Here is a 13,786-nt window from a genome sequence, read left to right as displayed (position 1 = left end):
TAAAAATAGAAAATGTTATGTTTGAGTTTAGTAATTTACACATATACACGTATATGCAAGCACATACAATCATATACTTGTAAATTCAAACACTGGCAGCTAGAAGAGAATGAAGAAGAATTTTACGCATGTACAGTTATATACATTTGCACATTTATGGAGCATAGATCACGCCAGCAAGATCCTGCATATAAAGCTCATTTAATTATTATGTCTGTGTCCAAGAGACTTCTACTCACCTTTTGAAGCGCTCCTTCCTCCATCAATGTTACCGCCAAATACTCTGTAAGTAGGACAGGTAAATATTAAGCAGTTACTTTTCTAGGCAGCTTTGTTTTCTGGTGTCCACTGGTAGGCCTGGCTTACTAAAATGTATGTTGTACAATGAAAGAGACGTGAAATAACTAACTTGTGTCTGTCTAGGAGTGTGGCTGACAGATCTGGTACATGTAGCAGCACATGAGGTTGGACACTCTTTGGGATTAATGCACTCTCTGAACAGGAACGCACTGATGCATATTAATGCCACGCTGACTGGGAAGAAGATTATCTCCCAGGATGACATGTGGGGGATCTACAGCCTATATGGTGGGTAAAACGAATATTTCTTAAGCATATTTTTTTTTTACACACTTATGTATATGTGTAAACCAAAACATGATATTCACCAAACATGCACTGCATGTGAATGTGTTTTACACAGTGATTTACCTGCAGTGAATTTCACACTCAATGCTTTTTTTTTTTTATTTATTATTTTTTTTATGCAATCTTTATTTTGCATTTTTAATGATTACAAAACATGAAGTAGAAGAAAAAAAAAAAGGAGAAAGAAATCCGCATCAATAATACCAGGTATTACTTGTTTATGTACCAATGTAACATCCATAGCATTACCATGTCCCAGACTTTCGGTCGAAGGAAGGGAACATGAAGGGACCAGCATGGGGAGCGGATTTGAATTATTTCAAATTTTATAAAAAGGAAACAAATTTTTTGTAAACAACGGCCCTTAGATGCTTTTAAAAGTTTACCAGTGGAGCGCATAACCAGGTGTAAGCCCGGAATGGCTCTCAGCCGCTCACCAAGTGGTTCAAAGTCGGTACCAGCCACTCTCAGGGCAAAAGCAGCACCGAGCAGTGCATTGCCTCTCACTCAATACTTTATAAATATGCCCCACATTTACTGTATTGGAATGTCAGTACTGTAGTTACATTTTTGCCTGGATAATACTCCTTTTATTCTTGTAATTTTAAATGTATTTCATATTCTCTTACACTGCCGCTTCACACTGGAATGCAGTGCGGGAAACCCGCACTCCTTGTGCGTTTCCACACCGCGTTCAAAGCACAAAACATGCTGTGTCTGCAATCTATAGGGTGTCAGTGTAAAGTTTTTTTTTGTTTTTTTTAATCAGCTACTTTTTATTGAAAAATATTTTTCATGGTTTACATACAAACAAGACACAAAATAAAAAAAAATAAAAATAAATAAAAATGATGTAAAACAGATAAATAACAAAAAGGTTATAAAACCAGTGTATAAGAGAGGACATTGTGCAATCCAGAGTAGTACAACATATTAAAAAAGAAAAACACATCAAAGCGAGAGCGATTCTGAGACCGACTGCCAAAGAACGAATGCACAAATGGGGTGCAGATTTTCAAAATACAGGTAAAAATACAGATATAAAGTCTGCATAATTCATAGCACAGGCAGCACAACTCTCTATCTCCCTAAATTGCCATCTACAAGTGGGGAGGTATGGGTTGATTCAGTAGAGGACAGCCATAGAGACCACATCTTATGATACTTCTTGGGAAAACCCATATATATATACATATATATATATATATATATATATATATATATATATACAGTGCCTTGCGAAAGTATTCGGCCCCCTTGAACTCTGCGACCTTTTGCCACATTTCAGGCTTCAAACATAAAGATATAAAACTGTAATTTTTTGTGAAGAATCAACAACAAGTGGGACACAATCATGAAGTGGAACGAAATTTATTGGATATTTCAAACTTTTTTAACAAATAAAAAACTGAAAAATTGGGCATGCAAAATTATTCAGCACCCTTAAGTTAATACTTTGTAGCGCCACCTTTTGCTGCGATTACAGCTTTAAGTCGCTTGGGGTATATCTCTATCAGTTTTGCACATCGAGAGACTGAAATTTTTTCCCATTCCTCCTTACAAAACAGCTCGAGCTCAGTGAGGTTGGATGGAGAGCGTTTGTGAACGGCAGTTTTCAGTTCCACAGATTCTCGATTGGATTCAGGTCTGGACTTTGACTTGCCCATTCTAACACCTGGATATGTTTATTTGTGAACCATTCCATTGTAGATTTTGCTTTATGTTTTGGATCATTGTCTTGTTGGAAGACAAATCTCCATCCCAGTCTCAGGTCTTTTGCAGACTCCATCAGGTTTTCTTCCAGAATGGTCCTGTATTTGGCTCCATCCATCTTCCCATCAATTTTAACCATTTTCCCTGTCCCTGCTGAAGAAAAGCAGGCCCAAACCATGATGCTGCCACCACCATGTTTGACAGTGGGGATGGTGTGTTCAGGGTGATGAGCTGTGTTGCTTTTACGCCAAACATAACGTTTTGCATTGTTGCCAAAAAGTTTGATTTTGGTTTCATCTGACCAGAGCACCTTCTTCCACATGTTTGGTGTGTCTCCTAGGTGGTGTGTGGCAAACTTTAAACGACACTTTTTATGGATATCTTTAAGAAATTACTTTCTTCTTGCCACTCTTCCATAAAGGCCAGATTTGTGCAGTATACGACTGATTGTTGTCCTATGGACAGAGTCTCCCACCTCAGCTGTAGATCTCTGCAGTTCATCCAGAGTGATCATGGGCCTCTTGGCTGCATCTCTGATCAGTCTTCTCCTTGTATGAGCTGAAAGTTTAGAGGGACGGCCATGTCTTCGTAGATTTGCAGTGGTCTGATACTCCTTCCATTTCAATATTATCGCTTGCACAGTGCTCCTTGGGATGTTTAAAGCTTGGGAAATCTTTTTGTATCCAAATCCAGCTTTAAACTTCTCCACAACAGTATCTCGGACCTGCCTGGTGTATTCCTTGTTCTTCATGATGCTCTCTGCGCTTTAAACGGACCTCTGAGACTATCACAGTGCAGGTGCATTTATACGGAGACTTGATTACACACAGGTGGATTCTATTTATCATCAATAGTCATTTAGGTCAACATTGGATCATTCAGAGATCCTCACTGAACTTCTGGAGAGAGTTTGCTGCACTGAAAGTAAAGGGGCTGAATAATTTTGCACGCCCAATTTTTCAGTTTTTTATTTGTTAACAAAGTTTGAAATATCCAATAAATTTGGTTCCACTTCATGATTGTGTCCCACTTGTTGTTGATTCTTCACAAAAAAATACAGTTTTGTATCTTTATGTTTGAAGCCTGAAATGTGGCAAAAGGTTGCAAAGTTCAAGGGGGCCGAATACTTTCGCAAGGCACTGTGTGTATATATATATATATATATATATATATAGATGTGTATATATGTATATATATATATATATATGTCAATTCTTCCCTTCTTAGGTTCAAGTTAACTGCATCTCGCAAGTGGGAGCCGGGAGGGGGTGTGGGTGAGAGCCATTTCTGTAGTATTAACAGTGTGAAGTTAACGACACCCCAAATGCAGATAGCAAGCGTTGTGCATTTGCCTGCACTGCATCGCATGGTACCAAAGTACCATACGATCAGGTTGCAGTGCATTTTTAAAAGTAGTGCATTTCCTGTTGTGAGCCAGACATCAGTTTTTTCATACCATTTACAATATATAAGTCCTAACTGTACATGTGTTGTGTTTTTGTTTTCTTTAATACTTTACAATCCAACAATCTAAAGCAGGGATCTCTAAGGCTCCGTTCACATCTAGGCGTTTTGGGGCGTTTTTGGGGAGTTTTTCTGCTCTAGGATCAGCTCTCAAAACCCCCAACAAGACAAATCCTATTCATTTCAATGGCCCCTGTTCACATCTGAGCGTTTTGACGCTGTAAGAAAAACGCCCAACGCTCAAAAAAGTACATGAGCTTCTTTTTGGGCAGATTACAGGCGTTTTCCATTGGTTTCTATTCAATCTAAAAACGCCTGCACAAAAAACGCCTGTAAAAACGCCTGTAAATCGCGGTAAAAATCGCGGTAAAATCGCTGTAAAAAACGCAACAGGTGTGAATGTAGCCTAAACCTTTTAGTATGAAGGCAACATTGTATATTTTACAAATACTTGTGGGCTGACAAAAAACATTTTTTTAACTGTTTTAGTTTTAATAGTTTAATAACTGAATAATTAAACAGGATGCAAGAAATACCCACCTCAGAAGCCCCCATCACATTGGAGTCCCTGTTCACATCAGAGCACCGTTTCACATTAGAAGATCCCCATCTCTTTAGAGTCCCCCTTTCAAATCAGAGCACTGTTTCAAATCAAAAGCTCCTCCAACACATCAGGGGCCCCTGCTTGCACATCAGAGTCCTCAGTCCTTAGATCCTGCCTTACAATCCTCACTGCAGCGGTAGAATGGCACAGGGCTAAAGACAGAGCGGTTCTAGACAGAGGGCGGGAGGCAAAGCAGATCCTCTTCTAAATGCTGGAATGGACCTGAATGCCACCACCCTGGATCAACATTATGTGTTTCCATAGTACTGTCCTGACCGGACGCCAGCACCACATTTACTAATGATGCTGTGTCCCCTGGTCATTCAGTGTTATGGTGCTGGCAGCCAACCTGACTGCACAATGGAAAAACATGGCACAAATGTGGGACAGGTTGTGGCATGCCATGTCAAATTTTATAGTTGATTGGATGTGACCCTGTCGCTGTAGTTTGGAGATCATTGAGCTATAGACATACTAATATCTTAACTTCAGTCAGGTACAAGAGATTACCATTTAACTCAAATATATATTAATTTTAAAATGAACACAAGACTGCACAGGTCTGTTTGTTGGGGGGGGCGCAGCAATGTAGATCAGTCGTTTTGTTCTGCATTGCACACCCTTCAATCTACTGGGAACTTTCTGAAAAACAGCTAACACAGTATCCACCTCATCACTGCCCTGATCCGTTTTCTCCTGACAATATCCAATCATCAGACTAGGCAGCTCACCAACTTGGTCACCAGCAAGTCCCCAACTTTCTAGAAGACATGTATCCCAAAATTAGTATTCTACCCGTGTAATTGGCTGTTTTCCTGGAGTCCATCTTTAAATGAATGTCACACAAGAAGGACACAGAGGTTGCCATGGTCAGCCTACCCTTCTAAAAGGTTTAATTACCTTTCTGTGAAGTGGACCCTCTGCTTCAATACTTTGATTCCCTAACCAGAACATGTTTTGGAATCAGGAAATGTGACTTTCCACCAACATTTCCAATTTACATATGTGTTCTGGGTCAGTGACTCAAATTATGAAAGTTTAAGAGTCAGCATAGGGCAGCTGGCATTGCCCATATTTCTCTAATGATAGGTTTACTTTAATAATAAAAATACTTGAGAAAACACAATACACACTAACCATATATTTTTACATTGTCAAAACACTCCATGTGTTATGGGACAGATAATCATGAGCAAACCATTATAATCTACTAACACATTCCTCCTTGTTTTGCAGGGTGCAGGGACAGATATCTGGTATGTGCCAGCTGGGCACAGAAAGGGTATTGTGACTCCAGAAGGAAACCTATGAAGAAGTATTGCCCATACAGCTGTGATTTCTGTTACGGTAACCATTTTAGTTTTGTGGATAAATTGGTAGATTAATAAGGAGGAGGCGGTTTCTGTGGACAGCATAAATAATTATTCTAGATGTTGTTTTAAATTGCTCATTTGTCATTAGAATAGATTTAGATAGGAGTCTCCCTAAAGTGAAACTCTGCTTCTGTTGAGAAAAAAAACAAGAGTTAGAAAATCTAACTTCAACACTTGCTTGTGTTAAGAGTGATACTGAGAAAGGCCTTTCCCCGAACTAAAGAAAGTTAGAGTTCTAAGTAGGAAGGACTGTGCTATAAACACAGTAAAAGTGTTGTGATAAAAATGCATGGAAATGCGGTAAGCCAATCAAGTGTAATAAATTAGATTTGTGAAGGCATTTTGTATGCAGTGTACATCAGTGTACATCATGTCCCCAATATCTATTGGCGACATTTGCTGCCTTTGTGAAGTTTAGATGGTGATACCTCTGCGCTGTGCTGTTTGGAGGGAGAGATTGATTCATGGGGATTGTCTTGGCTTACTCCCAAGACCATTGGATTAAGGTAGTCTTTAATCCATTTCCTGTTTTCTTCATTTGGGCTTGTGGTGTGGTACATCACCCCTTCTGAGTCCGCTGATCAATTTATGGAATTTTTTTTTTCCCCAAGTGGAATTCTTTTTATTTATCTAGTTGGTGGCATGGTGAGACCACTTGTTATTAAATTGCGTAGGAGGTTTATCATTTGATTTTATTGATGGATACTATGACATTTTGAAAATCTGTCTGATATGCATGCACTGTTTGGATCCTGAAGAAGCGAGTTGAGCAAAATGCGTTCCATCAGCAGATTACATGATATACATTGAGGTCAAGTGACCGGTTATGTACATGCACTTTCATATCTGACTTTGTATCTATTTTGGCGGATTGTATATAAATCTCAATAAAATATATATTTTTCCTTTATATTATATGTAGACATATATGTTTCCAGTAATTTAGAGGCCCATTTAAATCCCCATTGTCTAGGTCTGGTAGATAATTATCCCTTTTGTTTCCTCTCCCCTTTTCCTTTTAGTCCACCACCACACCTGGTTTCTACTTTTTTGGTTCACTATTATTTAGGGGACAGTGCCATTTATCTGTCATACAGTCCATCCCTCTCCATACAATTTTTTGAAATGGAAAGGTAATTTTTAATAAATTCTGAAAGTCTATGATCTCACAGAAAAGATAAAAAGAACAACAGACTTTTATAATGAAGTAGCTACCATCTTTAATGGCTCGTTTCCACTGAGCTTTCTGGTACGGTTCGGTACGCTATTTATGCCGTTTCCATTATGAATGGTACCCTAATTCCGAACCGTACCGTACCACTTTTTGGTACCCTTTCGTTGGGGTACCAAGCACATTAGTACCGTACCAACAGGGTTGAGCTACACTCTGCAGAACTTTGATTGGTTGACAGAGAATCGTCTGTCACAGCTTTCCTGCTACACCACACCCATCATGAAAGGGTACTATTGGCAGTGGAAACGCAATGTGTACCGTTCCGAACCGTACCGTACTGAACCAAACCGTACCGTACCACTCAGTGGAAACAAGGCATAAGGTGCCATTCAAACCTGAGTGTTTTGTAGATTGAAGTTCCAAAATGCGCAACATACAAAACCTCATGGTTTTCAATTGAGCCTGTTCCCAGGCATAATGTCACTTGAAGCTTGTAGTTCAAAAAGTACATGAGCTTCATTTGAGCAACAAGCGTTTTTGCCCTCAATAGATTTCAATGGGAGCGCCTGAAAAAATGCATGAAAACACACATGTAATGCTGCTTGTCCACTAGCGGATGGGACTAGAGAGAAAAAAAGGCACCGCAGCAAGTCGTCTGCAGCTGTGAACACACTATTTTGGGTGGGTGAACCTATATTCTATATAGGCGATGCCTTTATTATAACTGCAACCTGCATATTATATTGACAGTTAAGCATGCACAATCTGCTTTTGTTAGGTGAGGTGGGTGGAAAATCCAGAACAGGGAATGACAGAAAAAGTTTGACAATCACTGCACTGTGTAATTTTAGCAGTCTGGGACCAGGGAGATTTCCTAGAATGTATCTAATAATATTTTAATGTTTAATGCAGATTTTCCATTTCCTACAAGAATGCCAACACCAATACCACCCAGAACCAAAGTTCGTCTGGTTCCAGAAGGCAGAAACATGACCTTCCGATGTGGGAAAAAAATTATCCACAAAAAAGGGAAAGTTTAGTAAGTATATTCTGCATCCCAATCAGAAATGACAATAAAATATTTGGGTTATTGTATGCCTGTAGTTGCTCATGGTAAGCCACTTTGACATTGATGCATATTTAAATGGGACATCAAAATAAAGGTGATCACCCCCTACTAAAAATATCTTCTTACTCCAAATAAGATCACAAATTTATCAGAAAAAAAAAAACATTCAGTCATTAGTAAAGATGAACTTGCCTCACTGTCATCCGTTTGCAAACAAATTTGCATCCTCCTCCATCGTCCCCCCTTGGTGTCTAATACAAGTAGCTGGAATGCACGTTTAGCGTCATTGGAGCACAACCAAAACCCGGAAGCGCATTGTCCCCCGGAAGTACGTCATACACAGAGGACGCTCTGTTAACAGAAGAGAGTAAACGAGAGATAACAAAAGCAATCAGGCACTAGTGAGAAGGTCAAAATCAATTATTGGCACTTTTGCTCTCAATATTCACTCTGCTGCAATAGGGACAAATTAATAAATACATATATATTTATATATATATAATCACCAATTTAAATACATACTGTGACATATAATGAGGAGATGGGAAGTGTAAAAAAATCTATACGTATTGAAGAATATAAATTAAAAAATTTTAAAAGCAGAAGTAAATACCATTGCTTACTTGTACCTACAGGTATGCTTATAATAAAGCTTACCTGTAGGTACAAGAAATTTCTCTTAAACGTGCACTAATTAGGAGGTATTCATTACTACTGCAGCCAGTGACATTCCCGGCGTATGTGCACTGCACTCTGAAGGGACGATATGCCATCTATTCAGAGCGCTGGGCCATGGTTGTGGCTTTGGTGTGTAATCACAACTCGGCCAAGTGGCCAGAGCCCGCAACTTGGAAGGAATACTGGGTGAAAATGGAAGCCCTGTTCGCCTAAAAGCATGCTGCGGGAGCGCTTCGTTTTAAGGTAAGTCTCTCATAATGTGCTATGGGATGCTCTGCCCACTAGCCCGAAATAAAGATGAAATCAGCTATAAGGCACTGCATAATATCTTGGTTCTATATAGATACCGAAAATAATTATGTCATCATAATCATCTAAAGCTGACTTGGTGCAAAGAAAAAAAATATGTCTGGAGCTTTCATTCTCTAGTCCAGAATGGGATTAGCTGATGTGGGCGTAGGCAGTCTTTAAAAAGTAACTCTGCTTTCATGGGGAGGGGGGGGGGGCAAATAAGAAAAAAAATATATAGCATATACAACTGCTACAAAAATCACATTGTAATTGAATGCAACGCTGCAATTTTCTGTAAAATGCAATATGGCAACCTGGAAGTCTTCTGTACGCAGAAAGCGTACAGAACACCTCCCAGAAATATAATTTCCTGCATGTATGATTGGCTTACTGATTTTCCCAGAGGTCTGCACAAAGCTACAAGTCAGATTTTGGGTATCCCCTGAAACAAAAATGTAATTTTTGGTAAGATACTCCCAAAGGGAAATTACGCCTAAAGGGGCGCAGAGCTTGCCACTTTCCTCATTAGAACCCTGCAAGTGCAGTAGCTGATTGATCATTATAAAATCACTCCCATTAACGTTCACTTTCCACATGGACACAGACAGACAGCTATTGCTTCAGAATAACAAAAAGTAGGAATCTACAATAAAGTTTGGTAAAATCACTGAAATGTACAAAGATCGCCTAGAGGGAAATGTTTTTTTTTTTTTCCTTCTCAACAAAATTAGAGTTAGGCTGGCCATACATTATACGAAATTCATGTACAATTTTCCATTCGACTTACCAGCCACAAGGCACATTATATGAAGTCAAACCTAATCACTTTCAATTTGTATGCAATCAGGCAGGCCCTTGTACTACATAGTTGAAGGTAAATCTAAAGGAAATGGAACAAGAAAACTGTATAATGTATGGCAAGCTTTACTCTTTAGGTTTCCACTGATGAGGCTCATTGTAGTAAAGATTATTTTATCCCTGCAGCTGGTACAAAGATAACGAGCTCCTGGAATACTCTTATCCTGGATACCTGTCCCTAAACGATGACCACATGAGTATAATTGCCAATGCAATCAATGAAGGCCTCTACACCTGCATCGTGAGGAAGAGGGACCGAGTGCTGACAACCTATTCCTGGAATATAAGAGTAGAAATGTGAGAACTCTTGTAGGTAAATGCAGATTTGGACTACACGGGACCAACAGTTCCACATATTAAAAGGAGGCACCACCGTTTCTTTGCAGCTAGCCACATGCCATGTCTAATTACAAGAGCGTCTAGACTCTCTGAACTTGGCTGGGTATGGTGGTGATAGAATGGAAAAATTTCTACTGAGGAACCATTGTATTATTAGGCTTTGCACATTTTACCCCTTATAAACATCTTTAATTGCTAGGGATGTAAAATGCCCCTTACTGGGGTGGATTTAGTAGTATTTTTGTACAGCATTATGATCAACATTTTAAAATTAGAAATCCAAAATGCTTATTCAGTATGGCAGTGCAAAGAGGAGAGGGAATGCAGTCACTCATAGCAACTAGATTGCAGAAAATTGAAAATTAAACTTGGTTGCTGTGGGTTTCCACTTCTTTCCTTACTGAATAAGTTCACCAATTGGTTTGTCAATAGACTAAACTACAAGCGTTATTTTTACCACAAGATGTGTTTCTCAATAATATATCTAATAAATCCTGGAATTTGATAGGAAAATGTGTTCAGTTCCAAAGTATAATTTTTCCTTTCTTCTTGTTTGACAGATTTGACAAGTGAAAGAAGGAAAATGATGAACTTTGTGAAAAGTATTCTTTACCTACATTTTCATTAATGCCTGTAGAGCAGGTGGGGTAAAACTGATGTATTCAGGGTTGAATGCAGCCCTCTCACTCGTTGCGGAAACAAGTACCAATTACAACTGCAATTTGGCCCAATTCAAGGTTCTCTAACTCTGTTCTACTGCCAGAGGTTTCAACACTTAGATTTAGTTAACAGCTGCACAAATGCAGAGCTATGTATAGTAGCAGCAGCTCTCTACCAAGGTCTGCACTTAGACATTGTACATTTATGCTTCAGCTTGTATAAGGACAGTGTGTACAGCAATCTGATAAGTTTTTGTTTTTGGGTTTAATTCCACTTTAAGCAACAGCTACCAAAATGTCCCTGGACAACTGGTTCAACCCATCCTTGTAGGCAGCAAAAACAAAAAAAGGTGTATGTTTAGTTGACAAGGTGTATATTTTACAAATCTGTGGAAACCTTTTTAGGAACAATTCTGTGCAGGCACATATGTAATGACTATTAAAAACTGGAAACGAACAGTGTATTTTACTATGGCTTTTGTACACTGCTTGAATACAATAAATGTAGTTTCTGCTTAAAGCCCAACTCCAAGCAACTATTAACCCGGTCCTTGCTCCTCCCCCACACTCCAGTGGTCTAGGGTCCTGATGTCATCAAGACCAGAGCCCTGTATTGGACGTGATGACAGCAAGAGACAGTCCACTGCTGGAGCGTGGGGGAGCGCTATGTGCCAAGGGAGAGGAGGATAAAACTTTTTCCTTCTCCCCTATACAAAACAAGCTGCAAGGGCGCAGATCCACTGAAAGTGATCATTTGGACTCTAAATCTGTAGCTTGCTTCGAGCCAAGTTGTCTCTAAATTCACATATAAATCCTTTCCTTGATTTCCATTGTAATGCTTCCAGTAGGTTATGGCTACATGGTGATTAAATCCCTTTTACTAATGAGAGATTTAAAGGAGATGTAAACCCTAAACGAATGGGCATTCCGTTTTCTAAAGAGCTATATATCTTAAGCAAATGCCATTTTATTTTAAGGTAATACTGTTTCACCTTTTTTTCCAGTCCTTTGTTGCATCTCAGTACTGGTTTTCTGCAGCTTTTTTTCAGCCACTTCCTTTCTACATGCATGCACTTCAGGAATGGCTGCATGGCGTTTCTCAGGATGGGTTTACTGATTGTTACAACAGTGGACCATGCCTGCCTAATCTGTGTTGAAAACGTCAACTGTGGTCTCTTTAGACAGCCCATAGGTCAGAGTGACAAAACAAGCAAAAAATTTAAGAGACTGGGACAGACCTTTGTCACTCCAAACAAGGGCTTTCATGGCAACCAAGAGTCATTTTAAAGGAGACGTTTGGGATTTTTAATTTCTTTTTAATATATACTTACCTAGGTGGATGCAGCATCGATCAAATCTGTCCCCCGGCACCTCTACACTGAGAACCGAGCGATGGAACACAACTGATCGCTCAGTTCCAACAGCTCCATGAGCTCACTCCTCGCTCATTGGAGTACTGGGCTGTGGAGGGGGCGGAGCGGCCGGCTCAGGCTCTCAGCGGTTCGCTAAGAGGCTGGCGGATCCCGACTCTGTGGTCGCAATGACGCAGTGCCTGGACCGACATCAGCAGAGAGCGGACTCTGCACACAGCCCACTCTCTGCTGAAAACGGGTCACACAGAACCAAACTGCACTCCTGTGATCCATAGGAGATGTACAGTCAAACAAGCTTTGGCTCTACATTTCCTTTAATGAAAGCTGCAACAATGGAAATGCAAGATAGAAATTACCACTGAAATGAAAATACTATTTTACAACATATATGAGATTTAAGTTCATGGGTTTACATATACTTTAACCACTTATTTACAGTCCCTGGAATTGCAAATAACTGAATCAATATGATGCTGATACAATACCTGTCAACAAGCAGTCAAATCTCTCAGTAGCAGAGATTTATTTGCCAGTGTTGCCCTAGCCCAGGGATCCTCAAACTAGGGCCCTCCAGCTGTTGTGGAACTACACGTCATTGACATTTACAGACATGACTAGGCATGATGGGAATTGTAGTTCCTGAACAGCCAGAGGGCCATAGTTTGAAGACCCTTGCCCTAACCTAATGCTTACTTACTCATTTGTCACTGGTCACCTCAGTTGCCTGCCAGTAGACAAAGCTTATAACACAACAATGAAGAATTCAAGCAATATCAAATGTGTTCAGGGACAACTTTGTTGAAAGCAAAATGCCAAAGCCGTTAGACATGTAAAGGATTAGGAGCTTGGCTACACCATCGATATTCGTTAGTGCTATTGCACATTGCAAAACAGGTGTAACCAATCTCTAGAAGTAGTGCAACAAAATGTGCATTTCAAATATGGATAGTGTTTTGCACCTGATTGCACTCTGCACTTCAGTTATGTAATGCCCCGTACACACGTGCAGATTATCTGCAGACTTTTGTCTGCAGACTTACCAAAACCATATAATATGAGGTCAAACCTAAACACTTTCAATTTGTATGCAATCCGGCAGGCCCTTGCACTACATAGAAAAGTTAAGTCTGCAGACAAAAGTCTTCAGATAATCTGCACGTGTGTATGGGGCATAAGAGTTTATCCAAACTCTGTTCATGCAGAGTTCTGAGATCTTCAGCAACTCCTAACTTTCAGTTCCTTTCATCTGTATGGTGCTACATTTTCTATTGTAACAAAAGAAAGAGTATTTCTAGCTTGCTATATATATATATATATATATATTGTATGGTAGATTTATGTCATTCGGGCAAAAAAAAAGAGTAACAATAAAGAATGTATTTAAAAAATTGGCCAATGAGGATTTTTTTCCAGTCCTTATCACCTCTGCAGAGCCACCTTTGGTTTAGTATAGGTCTTCCTCATAAGGAACTACAAATCCAAGAACAGTGCAACTTTTGTGATAGTTTGGACCTATCTAGTGTTTATACATGTACGCCGAACA

General features: G+C 39.5%; 1 protein-coding gene across 2 annotated transcripts in view; it reads left to right on the top strand.

Moving 5' to 3' along the window:
* MMP23B (matrix metallopeptidase 23B) overlaps positions 1-10,956 on the top strand; it is a 48,332-nt gene extending 37,376 nt beyond the window's left edge. The window contains exons 5-9 of one of the 2 annotated variants that reach the window (XM_082274460.1): positions 424-588; positions 5,666-5,776; positions 7,889-8,015; positions 9,999-10,185; positions 10,772-10,956. In XM_082274460.1, the coding sequence (XP_082130586.1) occupies positions 424-588; positions 5,666-5,776; positions 7,889-8,015; positions 9,999-10,173 (578 nt within the window). In that variant the 3' untranslated portion in view covers positions 10,174-10,185; positions 10,772-10,956. The other variant, XM_082274459.1, reaches the window with a different exon arrangement.
* The last annotated feature ends 2,830 nt before the right edge of the window (positions 10,957-13,786 follow it).

Source organism: Pelophylax lessonae (genome assembly GCF_965119305.1).
Source record: "Pelophylax lessonae genome assembly, chromosome: 12".
NCBI classification, from domain to species: Eukaryota; Metazoa; Chordata; class Amphibia; order Anura; family Ranidae; genus Pelophylax; species Pelophylax lessonae.
The sequence above is the reverse complement of the archived record's forward strand: the minus strand, read 5'-3'. Positions and strand labels throughout refer to the sequence as shown.